Here is a 24,469-nt window from a genome sequence, read left to right on the forward strand (position 1 = left end):
CCAGGCACCATGAATCTTTAAAGTTGAATCTGAGGGTTTCTCCAGGAAGTGCATGTTTACTTATCACTTTTTCCTATGCTCCGTAAAAATTTTTTAGTTTATCCCAGTCGCTAGGAGACGCTAAGCCGGAAAAGGAAATGCCTTTCACGACAACTTCCGAGAGGGCCGCCATGGCTTCTAGGGAGGAGGTGCTCGCCTTGCAGGCTGAAGTTTCCCGGCGTGAGGAAGAGCTAAGTTCTCTGAAGCAGAGGCTGGCGGCGGCTCTTTTGGCGGAGCAGGAGCCAGAGAGGTTGGTTCCGGTGTCGCCCCTGCCGCCGAAGGCCGCCCTGTCTCGAGATGAGATTTTGCGTTACAGCCGGCAGCTCGTGCTGCCCGAGCTGGGCGTGCACGGACAGCTGCGCTTGGCCACCGCGTCCGTGCTAGTCGTGGGCTGCGGCGGGCTCGGCTGCCCACTGGCGCAGTACCTGGCAGCGGCCGGCGTAGGCCGCCTTGGCCTTGTGGACTACGACGTAGTAGAAGTGAGCAATTTGGCCCGCCAGGTGCTACATGGCGAGGCGCTGGCCGGCCACGCCAAGGTCTTTTCGGCCGCCGCCGCGCTGCGCCGCCTCAATTCTGCGGTGGAGTGCGTGCCCTATGCTCAGGCGCTGACGCCAGCCACGGCGCTAGACTTAATCCGCCGCTATGACGTGGTGGCTGACTGCTCTGACAACGTGCCCACTCGCTACCTAGTTAATGACGCGTGTGTGCTGGCCGGCCGGCCTCTCGTGTCAGCCAGCGCCCTGCGCTTTGAAGGCCAAATCACAGTGTACCACTATGACGGCGGGCCTTGCTATCGCTGCATATTCCCCCAACCACCTCCAGCGGAGACAGTGACCAACTGCGCGGATGGCGGGGTGCTCGGTGTCGTAACTGGGGTCCTGGGCTGCTTGCAGGCGCTGGAAGTGTTGAAGATCGCAGCAGGTCTGGGTCCGTCTTACAGTCGCAGCCTGTTGATCTTTGATGCCCTCAGAGGACAATTTCGCTGTATTCAGCTTCGGAGCCGCAGGCCTGACTGTGCAGCTTGCGGCGAGCGGCCCACTGTGACTGACCTGCAGGACTACGAAGCCTTCTGTGGCTCCTCAGCCACTGAGAAGTGCCGCTCTCTGCAGTTGCTGAGCCCAGAGGAGCGAGTTTCGGTCACCGACTATAAGCGACTTCTGGATTCAGGCTCACCCCACCTGTTGCTGGACGTCAGGCCTCAAGTGGAGGTGGACATCTGTCGTTTGCCTCATGCCCTACACATCCCTTTGCAACATTTGGAACGGAGGAATGCGGAGAGCCTGGAACTCCTAGGAGAAGCAATCCGGGAAAGGAAGCAGGGCACACAGGAAAGGGTAGCTTTCCCAGTTTATGTGATTTGCAAACTTGGCAATGACTCCCAGAAAGCCGTGAAGATCCTGCAGTCCTTGACAGCAGTCCCGGAGTTAGAATCTTTAATAACAGTTCAGGATGTTGTGGGGGGCCTCATGGCCTGGGCTGCCAAAATCGATGGAACATTTCCGCAGTACTGAGGTGGATGGGAGAGTCTGACCTGAGGCAGATGTGGATTGCCATGTTACCCAAAAGATATATTTATTTGCATTTTTTTTCCAGGAATGCATGGAAGAGACTGGGATTGTCCAATAACTGAATACATGGACTCCTTTTTATTAAGGGCTTTTTTGTTGTAATGTCTTGGATGCTGTTGTTATTAATGGGTTTTATTTTTTTTATTTTTTTATATATATATTTTAAAGATTTTTATTTTTTGACAGAGAGAGACAGCGAGAGAGGGAACACAAGCAGGGGGAGTGGGAGAGGGGGAAGCAGGCTTCCCTGCCGAGCAAGGAATGCGATGTGGGGCTTGATCCCAGGACCCTGGGATCATGACCTGAGCCGAAGGCAGTCGCTAAACGGCTGAGCCACCCAGGCACCCCTATTAATGGGCTTTAATACTGTTTCTGAGAACTGTCTTGTGTTTTCAGCACTTGAAAGATGTCTTGAACATGTGAGTTATAATGTTAAGTGACAGGATTTTGTGTTTTGACAGGTCATTTCTCTGTTCTGCTTTTTTCCCACCTCCCCCAATCAAAAAGTACTTTAAATCATCTATTTTTATGCTTGGAAAGGTGTAGTAAACTTAGTCTTCCTGAATTGATCACAGATGATATACTTAAGGTCAGTTTATTGTTCGCTAAGACATTGTTTGGGTCTTCTTTCTGTTTCAAATGATAGAATATATTCTACAGAAATGTTTAAAATGTAAATTATTTTAATTATGTGGGAAAGGGTCATTCTATTAAGTATTTGAATTAGTATCAGAGTGAGATATTTAGTAAGATAAAGGAAACCTCCTTTGTAGTCTGTCAGTTTCTCTTATAAATTGCTGATTTAAAAAAAAAATTTCTTACAGTATTGTACACATTGTATACTGTGGTTTGGCTTGCTTTGGAATCTTCAAGCCTAAGTCCCAACCTTCTGCTCTCCCCTGCCCTTTATTCCTAATCCAATCTGTTATTTTTTTTTTCTTGCTTTACTGGCCAAGTATACCAAATGCAATATTGAATTAAAGTGGAATAGTAAGCATTCTTAAGTCCTTCACGATCTCAGGTGAAAAACTTGACTATTTGGCCAATATTACTTGTTATTGCTTTACTGTAGCTACAACCCTTTATCAGATTAAAGAAATTTCCTTCCTTTTATAGTTTGCTAAGTTTTTGTTGAATTTATCAGGTGCTTTTTCTGCATTATAGGCTGCCTTTTTCTCTTTGGTTAATGCAGTGGATTACACTGATTCTATTTGGTGGCAAAACACACACACACATACACACACACACAATTTCCCCTCTCAGTAACTTCCAAGTGTACAATACAGTATTGTCAACCACATGCACATGGTGTGCAACAGATCACAGAACCTTCCATCCTGCATGGCTGAACCTTGACACCCACCAAACCACTCCCCAATTCTTCCCTTCAATTTGCCTTTTCTATTTTATTTCATCTATTTTATTCCCATATTTTATAGTAGTACACAATGTAGGTGTTTTTATGTTTACTTATTAACATTTTCATGAAATGGCAGGTCTGCGTAACTTCTAATCTATACAGAATTAAAAGCAAAGATTTGGTCGGTATCCATGGCAAGTTGAAGAATACCTGCCATGTCAAAAGGGCCTCCACTCTCAGCTGATTGTTGCGTGCAGGTCTATAATCCTCAGAAATCACGGATGTAAATGTGAAATCTTTGTATCTCTGGCTGCAGTTTTTTTAAGTTTAACAGCTTGTGGACAAGACAAAACCCTTGCTGGTCAGATTACTCAGTTTGCAACCTCTGATATAGACTCTTATTTTATCATAGAAGGATGGTATTATTTAACACTCACATTCAAAATTAGGATAGTCCTTACCTTTTAACTGTGAAACATTGTAACCCATGTTTTGAATGGGTATGCCTCAACCTTTTTTGTAAAGATGGAGCAGGTTTCTTGGACTGTTTTTCCCAAGGAGTTGTGGAAATAAATGACCGAGACCAGGAGAGGAGAGTAAAGATGGCTGGCCTGCGTCCCAGCTTCTTACTACCAGGACAAAAGCCGCTTCTGATACATACCAAGAAACAAAGGGGACTGACATGGGAACTATTTCCTATTCTAAAGACTGACGTCCTAAAGTTAAACAGTTTCAGTAGTTCCTGCAAACTTGGTTCTCAATAGGACAGGCAACAGAAGACGACAAGAGGGAAGGGGGCTTATTAAAGTAAGACGGTGCTTCTGAGAATTTTGGGGACAGCCTTAAAGCTGTAATTCCAGGAGTGATGCCCCAAACCATGCACAGAACTGACCTGAGAACACTTTCTATGCTATGCTGCCCCATCTAGCACTAGAGGAAACTGCTAGCATAGTCTCACTGCTCTCCCAGAAAGCTCAGAACTTTAGCCACTGCTCAGGGGACAGAAAGCAGAATCGCTTTACATCGATTGCTCTTCTGATTTAGTCTTCTGAGGTGTGTCTGGTAGGGAGAGCCTAGTCACATGACTCCGTCCTACCTGCAAGAGCATCTGGGAATTTGGGTCCTGACATCTACAACTGGGAGACAGAGCCCAATCTGGCATTTTCTCAAATTAGTGAAAGATTTTTTTTCCCCAAAAGTTGGGATGTTAGTATGACCGGTATCTGTTACAGGATCCAAATTTTTTTATTTGAAATTTTGTTTTCTCTGGGGATTGTGGCCAGTTTTTTTACATTCAGATGGGATTTTTAACTGGATACATAATATTTTCCTTTTCATTTAACAGACATGAAGTGTACCAGTTACTATTGTAAACTCTGGGATATAGATGAACAAGAAAAAAAAAAAAAGATGAACAAGAGATTTCCTATTTTGGAATTTACATGTAAATGGGGGGAGACAACAAATAAATTAGTGTTAAGTGTCATAAAAGAAATGAAACTGCTGTATTGGGGTGGAGATGTATTTTGGGTAGATTAATTAGAGGAAAGCTCTTTGCAGAAGGGTTAACATGAAACCCAGAACCTAAATGGTGATAAGGAGCCAGTTAGATTTGGGAGAAACCCCCCCCCCCCAACTGGGAGAAAAACAAGTGGAAAGGCCCTGAGGCAAATAAACTTACAATGTTTGAGAAACTGAAGAGGCAAGTGGGTTGTGAACAGTTGAGGAAGGTAGAACAAGGTGAGGTTTATGGAGATTGGGAACACATCAAGTAGTTGTAGACCAGAAGTTTGGTTTTTATTCCAAGTGAAATAACAGCTAACATTTATTGGGCACTTACTATGTGATTTGGAACTTGAACCCAGATGGTCTGGCTAGAGAGTCCACGCTCTAAGCAATATACTGTACTGATTCTCGGTGAGAACTTTGTACTTGTTTTATATGTTTTCACTTTTGAAAAACTTTGTACATGTTTTATATGTTTTCACCTATGCCCTAAGCTTCAGGATGAGAAGAGCTTGGATTTCAGATGCAGAAATGTACTCCGATGCACCTGGCTTGTAGACTTCTCTCTAGGGAAGGAAACCCAGAGTGAAATCCCTGGGAGCCCTCTGAGACCGATGTGTTACCTAGGTAATGTCCAGTTAATAATGACCCACTTTGGTCAAGGAAATTGAGAAATAAGGTCTCAACGTGAGCCACAGCTGGTAAATAGAAGGGTTGCCAAGGAGGGGGGTCAAAAAAGGGCAGGAAATCTCCCGAGACTGTTCCCATCGGAGAGGAGGGATTATTTGTTTTCAAGGTTGTTTATTTTTAATCAGCTGCTCCCTCCTACAGCCCCAGAGGGGCCCCTCAGAGCCTGAGGTCAGGTAAGTAGCCCAGTTTGCTCTACCCAGGAGAAAATTTCTTTGCTTTTATAGGTTGTATCTTAGGATTCCATATGTAACAGGAGGTAGCCCTGTCCAGGTAAGAATAAAATCTCATCATTTGAAATCATGCATCTGCCTTCAGGATAATTCTGGAGTCAGTTTGGAATATTAGGAAAACAATGGCGCAGGGTGGTAAAGTATTTTGCAAACAAAATGGTAAAAAGGGTTAATTCATGCCTTCGATGAACTATAATCTCTGAAGCACTCAGGATGTGAGAGAAAAGCTAATTAAGCCAGCCCAGAATTGGGGTTATCTGATAAATAGGATATCGTTTACTATGAAGTCCTATGTAGTGGTATTGATTCTGGCTTTTAATCTTCAGCCCAATTACTCAGAATGTAAAAAACAACAATAACAATGAATCATGAATTGTTCAGGTGTTTCGTTCCTTACCTTTTTTTTTTTTAAGATTTTATTTATTTATTTGACAGAGAAAGACACAGCGAGAGAGGGAACACAAACGGGGAGTGGGAGAGGGAGAAGCAGACTCCCTGCCGAGCAGGGAGCCTGATGCGGGACTCGATCCCGGGACTCCAGGATCATGACCTGAGCCGAAGGCAGTCGCTTAACCAACTGAGCCCCCCAGGCGCCCTCGTTCCTTACTCTTAATGCCATTTGTTGGACAGGGTGCTAAAGGTAAGGAAAGAGAAAAGTGTTAGGTCTTAAAATTTCCCTTTTTAACCAAGGTGCCAGAGTAGGGTGACATTGATGGAAGGTGTTTTGGGCATATTTTTAAATTAACAGTGCTTTCTTTCCCCGATGCTTCCCAGATGAGGGAGACCAGAAACGAAGTAGAATTTAGCAGCCCAAAGTTCAGATGAGTTAAAACAGTGGACTCTAAGTGCCGTAAAACTCCCAAGCAAGGTTTGCTTTATGTAGGAACAAAGGGAGGTAGTATTTTACAACCTGGACTTAAGCATCCCCTGGGGGTAAACTCTGGCTTGTCTGCCCAACAGCCTCCCCACTCCCACTTTCCTCCTCGCTGGCAGGGCTGAAAATATCCCTTCTTAGCCTCCCCTGCAGTTTTGAAGAACCTGTCCTATTTTTTTTCTTTTTAAGATTTTATTTATTTATTTGAGAGAGAATGAGAGAGGGAGAGAGCACATGAGGTGGGGAGGGGCAGAGGGAGAAGCGGACTCCCTGCTGAGCCGGGAGCCCTATGCGGCACTCGGTCCAAGGACTCCAGGATCATGACCTGAGCCGAAGGCAGTCGCTTAACCAACTGAGCCACCCAGGCTCCCCAAACCTGCCCTTCTAAACAATTTCTTCCATCAAATACAGTTCAAATCTGTTCACTTCTCACTTATCTCCACGGCTGCCACCCTCGTCAAGCCATCTCTCCATCAAATGTATAGCTTTTAGAAATACACACACACCATCAGTTGCACGGTTGAGTGCCAAGAGTGCTATAGATCTTAGGTCCTAAGATAATAAAAGGTACCTTTGTAGAGCAGGGACGACAGACTCAAATTTATGTTAATATAAGTGTCCTTGGACTTTAAGATCACAAGTTTCATTCAACATAATGAACAATAGTTAAATATCTATTTTGCACAGAGCTTAAAGGGATTTGTAAGCTCAATACCTACAGGGGCTAGCCAAATAAAGACATGAGTAAGGGCGGCCAGCAAGGGAAGGTGGTGGACCAAGAGCACGCAGCACATCTAAAGTACCGATACAGCTCTAGCCGACTTTGCCATGCAGGAATGTGGGTAGGATATTCCCAAGTCTTTCTGTATTAAGGAAAAATCTGAACATTTGTAGATCTGAAATCTGATTCTTGGAGTTTTCTGTGAAATCTTTTGATTTTAAAATGTTGAAGGGGCGCCTGGGTGGCTCAGTCGGTTAAGCATCCGATTCTTGGTTTGGGCTTGGGTCATGATCTCAGGGTCTTGAGACTGAGCCCCGCTTCGGGCTCTGTGCTTAGCATGGAGTCTGCTTGAGATTCTCTTTCCCTCTCCCTGACCTTCCCACTCGCTCTCTCTCTCTCTCAAATAAATAAATCTTAAAAAAAAATGTTAAAGATGAATTTTAAAATTCCAAAATTGTTTTACCAGTTGAAACATGTAGGCTGGATAAAGCCTTTATTATTATTATTTTTTAAGATTTTACTTATTTGTCAGAGAGAGAGAGAGAGAGCACAAGCAGGGGGAGTGGTAGGCAGAGAGAGAAGCAGACTCCCCGCTGAGCAAGGAGCCCAATGTGGGACTTGATCCCAGGACCCTGGGATCATGACCTGAGCCAAAGGCAGACGCTTAACTGACTGAGCCACCCAGGTGTCCCTGAATAAAGCCTTTAGGTTTAAATAGAAACACAAAACAAAACAAAACAAAACATGATTTGGGTCTTATTTAATTTGGTGGATACAGAGTTGAGTGTTGGGGGTAGTCTAAAGCAGTTTAACAGTTGAACACTTGTATTTTGGGCTTTTCATTTATATTGTATTTATAAGCTGATCATCCTAGGTGGCTAAAGTTTTGAAGGAAAGATGATTTTTTTTTCTTTATTCTCATGCCATGTAAATTTAGTATCACATAAAGTGGTTTGAGATTGATATTTTTCAAAGACTGCAAAATTGGAATTGGGGTATTTCTTGCACTGCCAATCTATGCTCTGCTTTTCCTAGTATTTTGGTGAATTGGTGTTTGAGCGTAATTTCTTAGAGAAAGGTATCTGTAAAATAGATAATGACAGTGAAGATGGACACTTGTGATGGGAAGGGGAGTTTACACATGATATATTTGGAGATTTGCACCTGTGGTGTTTAGGCTGCATTAGATTCATAAATTAACCTCAAATAACAGCAGGAAAAAAGAGTGATTAAATGGGTTAAGTTTTCTTAAAAAAAAATTATTGAAAGATAGTTGATTCATAAAGATTATCTGAAAAAGAGATTTTATTATCCTTTTGAACATCTACTTCTAATTTTATTTATTTTTAAAGATTTTATTTATTTATTTGACAGAGAGACACAGTGAGAGAGGGAACACAAGCAGGGGGAGTGGGAGAGGGAGAAGCAGGCTTCTCACTGAACAGGGAGCCTGATGCGGGGCTCCATCTCAGGACTCTGAGATCATGACCTGAGCCAAAAGCAGACACCTAACGACTGAGCCACCCAGGGCCCCTTATTTCTAATTTTAAAGAGCAAAATATACCTTCAAAGCATCAATATAACATGAGCGATATGATCATACACTCAGTTTTTAAAAAGGCTTAATTAAAAAAAATACTTGATGCTCATGGTAAAATTTGAACAGCTCAAAAGTATGTACGCTAAATGCAATGTGGGATCCTGGATGGAATCCTGCAACAGAAAAATGATATTAATGGAAAAACGGGAAATCCAAGTAAAGTCTGTGGGTTAGTTTAGTTAAGTTCTTAGATTTGACAAATGCACCCTGGGCTACAGGGTATTAACATTAGGAGAAGCTGGGTAGAAGGGAACTCTCGTTACTATCTTTGCCACTCCGAAATTATTAGAAAATAAAAATTTAACAACAAAACAAAAAATAGTACTACATTTAACCCTTGAACAACACAGGAGTTAGGGGCACCAATCCCCGTGCAGTTAAAAAAACTCTCCAAAACTTTACTAATAGCCTACTGTTAACTGGAAGCCTTACCAATATTTAGTTGATCAACACATATTTTGTATGTTATATGCATTACATACTATATTCTTCTAGTAAAGTAAGCTAGAGATTAGAAAATGTTAAGAAAATCATAAGAGAAAATACATTTGCAGTACCGTAGTGTATCTTAATTGAAGAAAGTCTGCGTGTAAGTGGACCCACACAGTTCAAACCCATGTTGCTCGATAGTCAGCTGTATACACAGAAAGTGTGTCTTCCTTTCCACTCCTAACTATTCTCAGTTCCTTCCCCAGAGACTATCTCCGTAACCAATTTTGGTGTGTTCCTATACACTGTTTTGTGCATATACCTTTTAAATATGAATGGTATTTACATTTTTCTATACTTTTAAAAAAGATTTTATTTATTTATTTGAGAGAGAGAAAGACAGAGATAGTGAGAGAGAGCACAAGCAGGGAGCAGAGGGAGAAGCAGGTCCCCTTCTGAGCAGGGAGCCCAATATGGGGCTGGATCCCAGGATCCTGAGATCATGATCTGAGCTGAAGGCAGATGCTTAACCGACTGAGCTACAGGCGCCCCTGTATACTTTGTTTTTTTGTTTGTTTTTCTTTAGAGAGAGAGAGAGAGCACACCCAGGGAGGGGAGAGGCAGAGGGAGAGGGAGAGAGAGAACCTCAAGCAAGCTCCATGCCCAGCACAGAGCACAATGTGGGGCTTGGTCTCAAGACCCTGAGATCATGACCTGATCCAAAATCAAGAATCAGACACTCAACCAACTGAGCCACCCAGGCACCCCTGTACTTTGTTTTATAAAAAAGTATCATATATTGGCCACTTTGCTCTCCATTCACGTAGACCAGCCTCATGCTTTTTATCCAACATTTAGAACACCATCATATACATGCCTTACAATTTCTTTAACCAGTTCCCCCACTGAAGGACAGTCAGGATTTTTAGTCTTTTTGCTATTAGTAATGGTACTTCCAAAAATATCTTGATATTTATCTCTTTGTACAAATACATTTAACAAATAGTCAAGTGCTTACCATGTGCCCAGTATGGTTCTAGGAACAGATGTGAGAGTATACGTGTAGGATAAATTCCTTGCCATGGTACTGTATCACAGAGTATGCCCAGTCCTGATTTTGAGTAGGCAATGCCAAATTCCCTTCCCAAGGGGCTATATTAATGTATCGCAACATGCCCAAGAAAGGCTGTTTCCCAACACCCTTGCCAACTTAGTCTTTTCAGACTTTTAGATCTTTGCCAATCTGATGATTAAAAAAAATCTCATTGTATTATTTTACATGTTTTACTATAAGTTTGAGTAGTTTTTCATTTGCTTAAAAGTGCTTTTGAATAAAAATTTTATTTATTCTTAGCTCACTTTTCTACTGAGTTGTGTGATCTCTTCTTATTGACATATATAGTTAAGAAAGACCACTTGGGGGAAAATATCTGTATTCCTTAGCAAAACGGTTTTGAATGAATTCATTTTTGCAGATTTATACTGAAAGTCTACTATGTACCAGGCACTGGCCACATTCTGGGTACAAGATAGTTAGGGTGTAAGGCTTGCCTTCCAGGTGTTCATAGCTCATTTTACAACTTTATACATATAATTTACAGAGCCTTTCCCACCTACATTGTTTCATCTAATCCTTCAACAGGGATTCAGTCCTTTATCTGAGATACAGAGAACTATCTCTTGTTGAGAGGTTCCTCTTACGTGTTCTTACCAGTAATAGATTTCCTTGAAATAACTTAGTTGGTGCGGAGCCTTATTCTCAAAGTGGAACCTTTCCATCACTAATGAGGTCAGCCTCTCTTGTCCCTGTATAGCATTTTAGAGAAGATTGTACTGTAGCCTGGATGAATTTTTCAGCTGTTCCCAAGTGTTTTATGTGTTCTGATCGTCATCAGAAAATCTTTTTCCTGGAGCCTGAATGCCACTGTAATGAGGCTTGTGTTCTGTTGGTCCATTGTTGATGGCTTCCTTATGAGGTCAGTGCCATCTTGGGTCTTAATTTAAGAGGAGATGGTTGGGGTCAGGACACTTGGGACACTTAGACCATTAGCTAAGCTCAGATATTTCTGACACACATTCTTTATTTCCAATGCATGGGTTGCATATACTACTTTATTTAAGATTCCCTGTGTACCTCTTTATGATATAATTTCACACTTGAGTTTCTTGATTTGAAAACAAACATATCGTGGGAACTGGTTCTCATTGGTTGGATTTCTGAAAGCTGGATATACCAGGATAATGGCTTAGCACTTAAGACTTTTCCAAGTCGTTGTGTCTCTTTCCTCCATTGCCCTACTAGATCTGGGATCTCCTCCCACAGCAATGGCTTCCCCCAGATTCTTGTCTCAGGACCCCTCCTCTCACTCAACTCTCTTCTGGGACCCGACACTCAGCAGGTGTCCAGAAAGCCTTTAAACCAATGCCTCTGGCAGCTGAAGTATATAGAGAAAGACTGGCATGGAAGCTTAGGATTTCATTTCTTCTTGTTTTGGTTTTGACTTACTTTTTAAAAGGAGGACTAGAGAGTATATATGTATATATACTAGAGAGTATATATATGGTTCACACCGGATTTTACCTGAATGGACTGCATTACATTTTATGCACTCCACAAATACTCTGGTTTCTTCTACATGCCAGGTACTGGAACTTCTTCTCCTCTGGAACTTTATTCCTGGGGCCTCTAGGAAGCACACAGAAGGGACTTCTGCTGGGGCTCCCCCCCCACACCTGGGCTGGGCCCCCCAGCCACAAGGTTGCATGGGGAGGCAGAAGCTGTCCCATCACTGGCCTCTTCAATAATGCAGTGGTCAGACAGAAACAAATGCCCTCTCATGCCCATTGCTGCTCCAGGCTGGCGGATTTGCTTGGCTGAATGCTGGGGACATTGGATGGTCAGCAAGAGACTGACCAATGACAGTCACCCAGCAAGTCAAATCTACTGCAAATATCTCACAAAAGATGCAGGATCTCATAAGGCTAATAAAGGTGATGTTGGAGAACTGCTTGAAACTCCCAAAGGTACTACATGAGGATTTGGCAGACAACAGCAAAGACGAAATCCACATGGATGATGTTCCAAGTGGCACTTCTTTAGGAGAATGATGTGATAACAATTAAGGGAGTCCTTTAGAACATCAACTAACCTTCGTGTAATATCCAGGAGTGTCCAGAAATTATATTCCTGAAACAACCCTCCTTCTGTTTGGGCTATGAAAGTGAAGCGGATAATTTGTTGGACCATGGGATGGTTTTTGTTGAAAACTTACAAAAAAAAAAAATCTATTCCTGATTTATTCTAGCCTTTGTTCTAAGAATGAGGTCATAGTCTGCAATAACCTAACTTTTATTAAATAAAATTATTTTAAGAATTTTTTATTTTGGAGGAATTATAGATGCACAGGATGTTGTGGAAAATGTACAGGGAGTCCACATACCCTTCCCCGGTTTCCATCTTGCATAAATAACTATTCAACAATATCAAAACTTGGGAAACGACATTATTACAATACGGGGCTCATTCAGATTCACCAGATACCTGCGTTCATTTGTGTGTACCTCTGCCATTTTATCAGGTGTAGACTCTTAGCAGCGAAGATACAAGGCTATTCAATTACCACCAGAATCCCTTCAGCTACCCCTTTATAGCCACACCCACCTTCCCCCAGTGCCAATCCTGGAAACCACCAATAATTTTTTTATTTCAAGAATGTTATATACACGGAATTATACAGTATGTAACCTTTAGCAATTGGCTCTTTTTCACTCCGAATAATTTCCCTGAAGTTGCTAGCAGGTTGAATAGTTTTTCCACAAAAGATCGGTCTAAGTCCTAACCCTTGGAACCTGTGGATGTGACCTTATGTGGAAATGGAGTCTTGGCAGATAGCATTAATTTAAGGATCTTGGGATGAAATTATGCTGGATATATGTTGGGCCCTAAGTCCTATGACTGGTGTCCTTATAAGAGAAAAGGGAAGGAGATGTGAGACACAGAGACACACGGAGGGGAAGGCCACAGGGAGGCAGAGGTAGAGATTGGCATGATGCAACCACAGGCAAAGGATGCTAAGAGTCACTGGCAGCCACCAGAAGCTGGGACACAGGCCTGGAACAGGTTCTCCCTCAGAGCCTCGGGTAAGAACCAACCCTGCCGACACCTTGTATTGCATTTCTGGCCTCCAGAGCTATGAGGATAAAATTCCTCTTTTTAAAGCCACTAAATTCATGATAATTGGTTACAGCCACCTTAGGAAACTGACAGAATCTCCATCCAAGTTGTTGAGAGGATCCCTTTCGTTGCTGAGTGGGGTCTGTGGCATGGATGGTAGAGCCGCTCGATTAATCATTCATCTGGTTATTTCCAGTCTGGGGAGATTATGAAGAAAGCTGCTGTGAACATAGATAGATTTATTTTTTTAAAATAAATTTTGCTTTCATTTTTCAAGATAAAGCCCCAGTCACATTTCGTCCCCTCCACTATTTACTCTGAAATGCGGGTCTCCCTTTTAAGTAGACTTACTATCAACAGCCTTTCCTGGTCCTAGCCATACTCACCTAACAAGGGCCTGCTGTCTTTAGCTCATCTGGCTCTCAGAATTGCAACCTGGTGGACCCAGGTTTTTGGATGGGGGCACAAGCTAAACTGGCCAGAATTAATGCAAAGTGAAAGCCTGCTTTGAACGGGCAGAGTTTAGAAATTCAGCGTTAGGACTCTCGCCTCGGCCCTGTCTTCTTACATCTGGGGATTACTGCTCAGTCCAGCTGACACGGCATATGGAGGGCCACGTGAAAGACCTACAGACCACACAGGGTTCACTTGCCACTCGACACGCATGAGGAGTTTGGAAGAATGTTCTGGCAGCCTTGGGAAGGCAGGCTATTGAATAGAGCAACTTAAGCAGGTTGGCTGAGGTTATATTTCCCTTCTGTTCCTCAGCCAGGAGAGGCTGCAGGGCCTCCATTCAGTTTCTGCCTAGCTCCTTGTCTTCTTCAAATATTTTTTTTTTTAGCACTTTCTCTGTGCCAGCACTGGGGTCCAGCAGTAAATAAGGTAGACACACTCTTCACTCCCAAAGCTCATGTTGTAGTGGGAGAGAAGCACTAAAATGAACAAACAAAACCCCCCAAAAAAATTAAAAAAAAAAAACCAGGCACATAACTAGAACCAGCTATGTAATTTATGGGGCCCTTTATTTAAACACTGCCGAGAATTTCATAATGGAGACGGCAGAGCAGGAGACCGTATGTGGGACTCAGAGACTGCACCTGCAGCAGGCCTTGAGCATAATTACCGTGTGCAGGCTATGTGGGACGTCACAGGCGGGGACGGGCGGGGGAGTGGGTTATTGGCAGGTCAGGGATGTTGCTAAACATACTATCATGCACAGGACAGACTCACAACAAAGATTTATCTGACCCCAAATTTCAGTTGTGTCAAGGTTGAGAAATCCTGCTTCAGTCAATGACAGTTTTAATATGTGCCAGAAAAACCCCCCAAAACTCAGAGGGTTTTATTGACAACATACAGCCGGGGTACCTGCCTTAGTCTGGGGAAGGCTTCTTGGAGGAAAGACCCTTTAAATTGAGACACAAAGAATGGGTATGAATTAGCCAAGCCCGAGAGGAGAGGGGATGGCAGCGATTGAGATCTTTGAGCGGGGGGTGGAGTCAATTCTTAACATCCTTTTCATCCGTATGGAGGTTCAAAACCAAGCAAGAAAGAGACACGGGGTTTAGGTAGACAAAGGTGACACTTCCACCTTTACACTCAAAAAGCTACTTGGGGACTGTGCTTTGGTATGACCACACTTGCTAATCTGCTGTTCCGGCCATGCACATATTGTACCAGTGTATACCCCCCCACCAGTCTCAAAAAGAGGAGACAGGAAGGGGCTAAGGCGTATATGCCCAGTAGTCCCCCTCCGCCGGCCCCCTGCCACTCACCAGCTGGCGCGAGAGGGTAAGTGAAGGTCAAGGGAAGTACAATAACCTGGAGACCTCTGAAAAGCCCTGTTGCCGGGGCAGCATTCAAGCCCAATGAAGCCAGAATTTAAGGGGTCAGGCACTTTTTTTTAAAGCTCCCCCTCCCAGGGTTGTCAGAAAAACCACACAATGCCCAGTTAACTTTCAGATAAGCAACACATACCTTTTTTTAAAGGTTTTTTAAATTTACTTGACAGAGAGAGAGCGAGCACATAGGCAGGGGGAGCAGCAGAGGGAGAAGGACAAGCAGGCTCCCAACGTGGGGCTTGATCCCAGGACCCTGGGATTATGACCTGAGCTGAAGGCAGACACTTAACCGACTGAGCCACCCATGTGCCCCAACACATACATTTTTTTAGTTCAAGTATATCCCAAAGATCCCATGGGACAGACTTAGACTATAAATGCATGTGTTGTTCATCTGAAATGCAAATTTAACTAGGCATCTCGTATTTTTATTTGCTAAATCTGGCAACCGTGTAATCCCAGATGATTTCCACCTGCAGTCAAGTTTAAGCCCCACTAAACCAAGGAAGCAGGAAGCGTGGGAAATTGTTGTCCTACATTTTCCTGCCTTTGGTTCTCTTGACCCATTAAGCATTAACTATCAAGCCTGTGGACAGCCAGGGTTGGGCTCTCCCCATGGGGGGATAGCAGTCTCTCTGACCAGTCCTGCATTGGTGAACTCCAATATCAGCTAGTGCTCCTTGAAGATCCTCCTGGCTCAGCAGTGGGCTGGGAAAAGTATTGTCTTTAAAATCACACAAAGCTTACTCAGTACTCCTCACCAAAAATGAATTCCCTATTGGGGCACCTGGGTGGCTCAGTCGTTAAGCGTCTGCCTTCGGCTCAGGTCATGGTCCCAGGGTCCTGGGATCGAGTTCCACATTGGGCTCCCTGCTCTGTGGGAAGCCTGCTTCTCCCTCTCCCACTCCCCCTGCTTGTGTTCCCTCTCTCGCTGTCTCTCTCTCTCTGTCAAATAAATAAAATCTTAAAAAAAAAATGAATTCCCTATTTATTTTTCTATCTCAAATTATGTTCAGCCTTGTTATCCAATGTGGCTCATTGAGGGTTCAGTAATGAGGTTATATATACTCCCAGCATAAAAGCCAAGAGTATGTTCCCCCGCATTTGAAGATAAAGTCTTTATTATATTCCCTGGAATGAATGAATGTCCAAAGATTCCTTGTAACTGGAAGTGCAAATAAATTGAAATTCAAAGGAATTAAAGGCTGAGCTCCAATCCACTTGCCTTCTAAGTTGTAAGACCAAAGCAGTTAGGCTCCAAATTCATTTTCCCTACTTTCTTACTCGGTTCAGTCTCAGCCGCGAGGGGTCTCATTACTATGGCAGGTAGAGCTGGGGGTCCTTCAGGAGCTGCGGTCTGGGCTGTTTCTTCCTGAACAGGTGTAGTTCCCGAAGGATCTCACAGGTTGAATTAGTCTCCTGGGGCCCTTGCTTCAGGGTCCAAAAGAGGGAAAGTGAAACCAGCATATGGCAGCACCAGCCCCATGCCCACAACACTTTCTGAGGAAACCAATTCCCACTCTGAGCAGCTCTTCAAGCAGAATGATTGTGCCACAACTCACCTCCTGGCATCACCCAGGCCCTCGTTATTATTGCTAATGACAAGAACAGAAAACACCAGCTTCTTTAGGATGCAATGCAGCCAGGCTGAATTTCCACACGCCCACAGCTAGTAAATGTAAATCCAGCTGGAAAGAGAATCAGAAAGCTTGTTCTGTAAAGGACAAGAAAGGGAATATTTTTGGCTTTGCAAGGCATATGGGCTCCCTTGCAACTACTCAGCTTGGCCATTGCAGCGTGAAAGCACCAACAGACAGTATTCAGCCAAAGGGTATGAATGTGTTGCAATAAAACTTTATTTATAAAACCAGGATGGGCTGTAATCCGCCAATCCTTTAACTGGGAGGAATCACCCACCAAAAAGCTACCTTGGCACTAGCCATTTACCATTCAGACCAACTTCTGAACTAGCCTGGGCCAAATCCATTAACTCATGTGACTCCTTCCTCTGAGAGTAACCATTAAATGTTTCTTTTTTGCCAAGTTTTAAGACATGAGGATCTTATTTGAGGTCTTTTCCTTCCTACTTAGGATAATCATTTACAGCAAATAATGATCTAGCTATTGGACCTGTGCAGGTCTAAGTGCCTTATACTTATTTACTTAATGATTTTCATGAGAACTTATTAAGTAGATTCTGTTATTATTCCAGTTTTGCTGGGAAGGAAACTACAGTACAGAGCAGTTAGATAACTGGGTCCAAGTCTACACAACTGGGAGGTAGAGGTAAAGATAGGACCATGCAGTCTGAGCTGGCCTAAAGCCTCTTTATGTTTGTTTCCCCTTTGAACCTTGTGTTTCCAGAGCCTTTATGGGAAGCAGGCTTGGGCTCTTGGTGAGAACCTATGTCAAGGTCTGGCTTTTCATCTGCAGGAGGATATTCCGGCCTCCCTTTTTTTCTGCAGGAGTGGGCTACACTCTGCTAATAGGGGTTTTTAATTTTGTGGGGGTGCCCTGGTGCCTTTGGCAGTTTATGGCCACCCATGAATCCCTCCTTAGAATATCCAGCTGGCTTCCTTCATAAGCCTCTGTGTGGTTTCCAGTGAAACACAGTTAAATTTTTATAGAAACAAATTTGCGAGGTGGAATATTTATGCTTCTTGTGTTTTTGTGTTATTGATGCATTGAATAACAATCCAATGGCAAGGTCAACCACCCTAACTCTGAGCAGAAGCAGTATTTTGAAATACCTGTGACAACTCTAATGCATTATAAAAATATCCGTGATTTCTACTGGTCATAGGTACTGTTAATCTGCTGGTACGGAAATGTAGCATGTTGATTAAAGGTTGGTGAGAATAAAGATTTTTTTTCTGATCCAAGTTCAGAGACACTCTAGGTGCTTCTAGAAGTCTGTGGACCTCGTTTAAGAACACCTGCACTCAGTTTGCATTTCTCCTGCTGGTCTCATCCTATAGGAAAGACTCATTTAGAGTTTTAATGGCTTAACTCAGGGGTTGGCAAACATTTTTGGTAAAGTACCAGACAGTAAGTATTTTTGGCTTTGCAGGCCATACAGCCTTTGTCCCAGCTACGCCCCTCCACAGCTGTAACATGAGAGCAGCCAGAAACAGGATGTAAATGAATGCGTGTAGCTGGGTTTAAATAAAACTTTATCAATGGATCCTGGAATTTGAACTTCATATAATTTTTATGTGACATGATATATTATTTTCCTTTTGATTTTTATTTTCAACCATTAAAAAAAATGTAAAAACCATTCTGAGTGGCAGGCTGGACAAGAACTGGATTTGGCCTGTGGGTCGAGGTTGGCCAGCCCCTTGTTTAACTTGTATCTCAAGGCTGGTCCATTTCCCTTTCTGCCACAAGGAAAGCAAGCACCATGTGCTAGACCTGTGGGTTGGCTTTCTTTGCTTTCCTTCTGCTTTCTGGCCCTGTCCTTTTTTTTTTTCTTCCATATTCTTCTGCTGGGGTCGTTTCGTTCTTTGTGGGATTTCTCAGAGTGAGACTTAAGAAGTTAATTCTAGGTCTGCCAAGAGCATCCACAGTTAAACGAGTCTTATCCCCTTTTCCTCCTTGACTTGGGCTGTCTTCCCTGGGAGACATTCTCCTTTCAGACCAACTTCTGAACTAGCTTGGGCTTGGTCTTATGCTTCCTTTTTAATTTGTCTCATCTTTGCTGAAGTCATCTTTTCTTTTTTTTTAAAGATTTATTTATTTATTTGGAGGGGGAGGGGCAGAGGGACAGGGAGAGAGAGAACCTCCAGCAGACTCCCCACTGAGCAAGGAACCCAATGCAAGGCTCAATCCCACAACCCTGAGATCACGACCTGAGCTGAAATCAAGAGTCGGACACCCAACTGACTGAGCCATCCAGGTGACTGAATAACATTTTCAAGCCTATTTTTCCTTTGGACACAGGCAAGTCCTGTGTCATCACCTGAATCCCTGTTACCTTGAAACTCACCCAATAATAATTTTGATTGTTTTACTATGATGTTTTCCTCTTGAATCTGAACCACTTGGTCTAGCTGTTCCTACCTTCAAGGGGTGATTCCCTTATCATTCTTAATTTGGAGTTAAGAATTTAAAGCTGTCTCAGCAGCTTTAAAGGTTTCCAATATCTTAGCTCCATATCTGATGGCTGCTCCAGGCTGTCCAGATCTGGCTTTTCTACCCCTGGTAGGCTTCTTTGATTCCTAGTAGCAATGAGGGCTTTTCCTCTCTTCAAATACCCCTGTAGAATACGGTAGACCTGATTGTAGTCCCTTTCCCTTTAAGATTTTGGCCTTTCATGGGATGCCTGGGTGGCTTAGTCAGTTAAGCATCTGACTCTTGATTTCAGCTCAGGTCATGATCTCAGGGTCGTGCGATTGAGCCTCGTGTCGGGCTCCACACTTAGCGTGGAGCCTGCTTAGGATTCTCTCTCTCCTTCTCCTTCTGCCCCCTCCCCCCAACTCATTCTCTCTCTAAAAAAATTAAAAAATAAAAAAAATTGGCCTTTCATTTCCCATTTCCTTCTTCATTTTGGTCTGGCTGTCTTCTTAGATGTTGACATTTATCTCCTTAGCTTAATGAGCTATCCCCCCTTCTTTTATTAACTTTTTTTTGATGGAACCCTTCAATCACAAAAGGGGACAGAATAGTAAAATGAAGCCCCATGTACCTCTCACCCAGCATCAGTCAGCTCACAAACAACCCTTTTAGGTGTGACCCCACCCACTTTCTCTTGCTTTTCATAGCTTGAAGGAAACCCCAAACATGGTTACTTCTGTTGGTTTTCTACTGCTGCGTAACAAATCACCACAGACTTGGCAGCTTCGAACAACACACACTTACGATCTCCTAGTTTCCACAGGTCAGGAATCTGGGTCTGGGTTAGCTCACTGTTCTGGTCAGAATCTCACCAGGCTGAAGTCAAGACCTTGGTCAGGTTGCAATTCTCACGTGGGGCTTGAAGTGCTCTTTGAAGGTCACCGGTTCTTGGCAAAATTCATTTCCTTGAAGCTGTGGGACTGAGGTCCCTGCTTTCTTTCTGCTGGGCATTCCCAGCCATGTGGCTCCCACAGACAGTTCACGACATGGCTATTGGCTTTATTCCAGGCCAGCAGGAGCACCTTTCTCTAACTTTGTCTCTGACCTCTGGATAGCAGTTAAAGAGCTCATCTGATTAGGTCAGGCCCAACCAAGGAAACCTCCCTTTTGGTGATGACTTCAACTGGTTAGGAACCATGCTTACAATGGCAACAATCTCTTTTGCCTATAAGGTGATATACGGTGGGAGTGGTAATCCTCATATCACAGATCTCACCCATACTTAAGGGCATGAGAGATTGGGGATCATCTTCGAATTCTGCCTACCACATCATTTTATCCGTATTTTTAAAAATAAGGACTTAAAAAAAGCAATAACCACAATACCATCATTGTATCTTAAAAATAATAATTCTAATTATGGTTGGACATTAAAATCATTGGATATCCAATAAGTATTCGAATTTCCAATTGTCTCATAAATATTAGCATTAAAAAAAGTTGAATGAAGATTTAAATAATGTTCACATATTCCAATTGGTTGATATATGTCTTTCATATCTTTTAATCTATAGACTTCTTGCTCTACATTTTCTTTCCCCCGGGCAGTATGTCCTGTAGAGTTTCCCACAGTCTGGATTTTGCTGATTGCAGCCCCATGGTATAGTATAAAATGTTCCTCTATCCTCTGTGTTCCCTGTAAATTGGTTGTTAGATCTAGTGGCTGAATCAGATTTAGGACTAATTTTGGGGGGCAAATCATCTTCCTAGGTGGCCTCCAGCAGGAGGCCGGGAATGTCGGGGTGCCTCTCTGTCTATGATGTTAGCTGCCCTTCATGGCCCAGAAGGATATGTCTGTCGGGAGTTGCAAAACGGTGAGTGACCAGTATTGGTTTTCATTTTTCCACTATTTCTGCTCTGATGGTAGGAACGAAACTCAGAGGTTTCAAACCATCTCCATTCCTCCTCAATTCCCTGATCAGATTTGACTTTGGGAAGCAGAGTCCCTCAAAAATAGTAATAAAATTTGGGGCTGCCAATGAAGCAGAACCAACGTGGGCCTGGCAGCTATGATTTAAAGCCAGACTCTCTGTAATGTGGTTGAGAATTCTAGCCTGCAGCCAGGACTGCAAGCCATAACCATTGTCATCGAAACTCTTCATCTTAGAGGTGAAGCTTTACTGGAACCAAAAGATGATCACTTATAATCTTTTCACAACCTGGACCCAGATCTGATCAGCACCAATAATCAATCATGTATCCTCCACAATCAAATTTCAAGGAATATCCTAGCCAGTGGTGGATTCACCATGAAGCTAATAAAGCTTAAGTTTTGGACCCCTCTTCAAGGCCCTGGATGGGATCCTGCTAATTTCGCATTTAGAATTTTGTAATCCTTTTCTTCACGAGGATCCCCAAATTATAGGAGCATTAGGCTCCTCACCCCTGGATCCACCCTGTTTCTACCTTCCAATTCACTCCCTCTAGTGCCTCAATTCCAGCCATGCCTTGACCCTGGGGCCCCACAAATCCGTGATCCTACAACCTTCTCACTGCACCCTGACCCATCATTTCACTTCTCTCTAACCTGTTTTAGATTCCATTGCCCATCACCATGATCACTTTCTAGCATACTCCACACCCTTGCCCCTCCTACTGTGTTATATGCGCTGTTGGCAAAATCCCAGAGCTAACTCAATCCAGACTCTGGTCTACTCCTGCACATGTGCAGCTCAGCATGGCAGCAGAAAACACTGCCACGCTGACTGGCGTTGTTGTTCAGCCAAGTGGGGTCCGGCCACCCACTGGGGAAAGTCCGCTTGAGAACTGAGTGGAAGAGCAGAGCAGACACGAGAGATCATCTTCTCGACCACTTTCCCAATTTCCCTGAGGACTGACTCTCGCTGGGCATTTAACTGGGGCAAGCAGGGACGGGATGTCCTGACTGGCCAGGTCTGGTCACCTATGCTGCCCTGGAACTGGGCTGGGGTAGGTAAGCTCCATCTAATTCCATGGACTGCAAATGGGGGAGACGTGGCTCTTGCTAATGCAGGTTTTATTATTATTCAGAAGTGGGGAGGCCAGGAGATCAGGAGATGACTGCCCTTGATGAGATGGTTTTATACCCACAGCACCTAAACGGAGGGGGCATGCCAGGGGGAGCCTCATGGGGAGGCACTGGGGTTGGGCAGGGTGAGGGGGTGGGGGGAGCGTGGACAGGTGGCTTCCTTGTGGTTTCTGTGAGAAGGAATGGGGAGACAGGGTAGGCAGCCTTAGGACTGGCTAGTTTGAATCATTTCAGTGGGCTCTGGGGCAGTCCCTCGTTGCTTGGTACCTGGTCCTGGGGTTTAGGGCAGGTGGATAGTGGCCTGGAGGATGAGAGCAGACAGAGGAGAAGGTTGCGGGTGTGCATGGCTCTGGATTGCTTGGTCTGCATAGGAAAAGTGGGCTCCAGGCCAGAGTTGTTTGCTGTCTCTCGGAATTGGTGAACTTCGGGAGGGGCAGCCCCTCCGCCGCCAGCTAGGCCCCATTAGGTGAAAGCATAAAAAATACATAATGAAAAGACATAACCAATAGAGTTCTCCAAATAAAAATCCAGTTTCTGTGGGCAGATGCTGGGCAGGCAGAAACAAAAGAGACACGCTACAGAAACGCAGTTCCAGCCGCTTCTGGCCCCAAATTAGAGCCCCGCTTTCCTTGTCAGTTTCTATCCTCGCGCTCCCAGAAGGGCTGCCTTTCCCTGCTGTCGGGGCTCCCTGCCCCCATGGGCCCCTCGGTGAGCCCTCCTTGGGTCTGACAAAGTGGGGCAGGTCTTCTCCAGGCTTCTGCGCCCTAGGTCACAGGGCCCGCCGGGGGCACCTGCCACAGCTCTCCATGCAGGACCACGGCTGGGAAAAGCTGATGGTTGACAGTGGCTGCTGTTCTCACCTCCCCTGGCACCAGACCCTCTTGCTTTATTGAAAACCGTCCAGAAACTGGGCCTGCTGTCGCCGGGAGCGAGGGGTGATCTGAACAATTTAAGATGTTCGTCTTCAGGCGTTAACGGGCATGTTAGTCCCCTGAGAGACGCACGCTGGGGCCGCTGCCGCTTGGACGGTTTCTGCTGAGAAAAGACTGTCAGGTTTTGAGACACGTTGTGTGTTCAGGGGCCCTGCCCCCTTTGTTCTGCCTCCTTCTTTACCGAGATCCCTCCCCAGGGAGCTGGGCGTTCATCGGAAGCTGCAGATTGGAAAACGCGTCTTTTGTGACGTTGTGGTTGTCACGTCTGGATGGGGAGCTGATCAGTCAGGGCCCTGAGCCTGGGAGAGAGGGCTCGGGTGCCAGCCTCCTCCAGCAGGAGGCTTTTGTGCTCAGCCTTCATCCTTCTCTTGGCTTTATCAGCCCATTTTGTTTCTCAGGGGATGCCAGCAGGAGTGTCTGCACACCCACTCTGAACTGTTTTCTCTGCCGCTTTGCTGGACTGATGTTCAGGTTTTTGTGAGGGATTGGTTTGGGATCATCCTGAGCTTTCTGGACCCAAAGAAGCTTGGTTTGCTACACGGATCTCCCAAACCTGCCCCTCCTACAGCAGTCCCAGCTTTGAAAGTGACAGCACCATCCTCCCGGGCGCAGAGGCCATAAACCTGGGAATCATCCTTGCCCCCTGTCTCTCGCTTTTTCCCACATTCCATCTGTCATCAGACCCTGTTGGCTCTCCCTTCAAAATACGGCCAGAACCTGCCCATTTCTCCCTGCCTCCACTGGCCGGGGCACGATCACCTCTAGCCTCCCTGCTATGCCCACTGTCCCCTCGCCCACCTCAATCGCAGCAGCCAGAGGGAATCTGTTAGCACCTAGGTGCTGTCCTGTCACACCTGTGCTCTAAGCAGGTCCAAAGAGACGCTGGCTCCCATCTCACTCAGAGCAAAACCCAAATTGCCCAGAGGACTGCCATCTGCTCTCCTCACGTCTCCTGCTCACTCAGCTCCCGTCACACCGCCTCACTGCTGTGCCTCAACACACCAGATGTGTGCCTCAGGGCCTTTGCACAGGCTATTCCTGCTTCGCCCACATGGCGCTTTTCAGGGAGGTCCTCCCTAATTAGCTAATTTAAATAATTTAAAATTAAAAACGCAGTTTCAAATTGTACCTCCTCTTGGCCTTTCCTGCTTTGTTTTTCTCCATGGCGTGTCACTCTCTGTGGTACCATATGCTTCCCTTGTTTATTTGTTTACCATCTGTCTCTAGAGCATCAGCTCTGCCAAGGTGGGGACTTGTGTCCGTTTTGTTCCCTACTGTATCCCAGTGCCTAGAACACAGTCGGTGCTCAATAAATATTTGTCAAATGATTGATCCGATCACCCTGGCAACCACCTTATGGTCTGAATAAGGGTTTAGAAGAG

The 24,469-nt window shown here is 44.6% G+C and overlaps 1 protein-coding gene across 1 annotated transcript; it reads left to right on the top strand.

The window, feature by feature from the left end:
- Positions 1-24: 24 nt before the first annotated feature.
- MOCS3 (molybdenum cofactor synthesis 3) lies at positions 25-2,720 on the top strand. Its single transcript, XM_045883886.3, has one exon. It carries the CDS (start codon positions 138-140, stop codon positions 1,548-1,550), a length of 1,413 nt encoding a protein of 470 aa, XP_045739842.1. The 5' UTR covers positions 25-137; the 3' UTR covers positions 1,551-2,720.
- The last annotated feature ends 21,749 nt before the right edge of the window (positions 2,721-24,469 follow it).

Source organism: Mirounga angustirostris, unplaced genomic scaffold, assembly GCF_029215605.1.
Source record: "Mirounga angustirostris isolate CCGP_5_RB_7025 unplaced genomic scaffold, mMirAng1.0.hap1 SCAF_10, whole genome shotgun sequence".
In the NCBI taxonomy this organism is placed as follows: domain Eukaryota; kingdom Metazoa; phylum Chordata; class Mammalia; order Carnivora; family Phocidae; genus Mirounga; species Mirounga angustirostris.

Coding starts and splice junctions, on each gene's coding strand:
- MOCS3 (XM_045883886.3), top strand. CDS start 138: ATGCCTTTCACGACAACTTCCGAGAGGGCCGCCATGGCTTCTAGGGAG.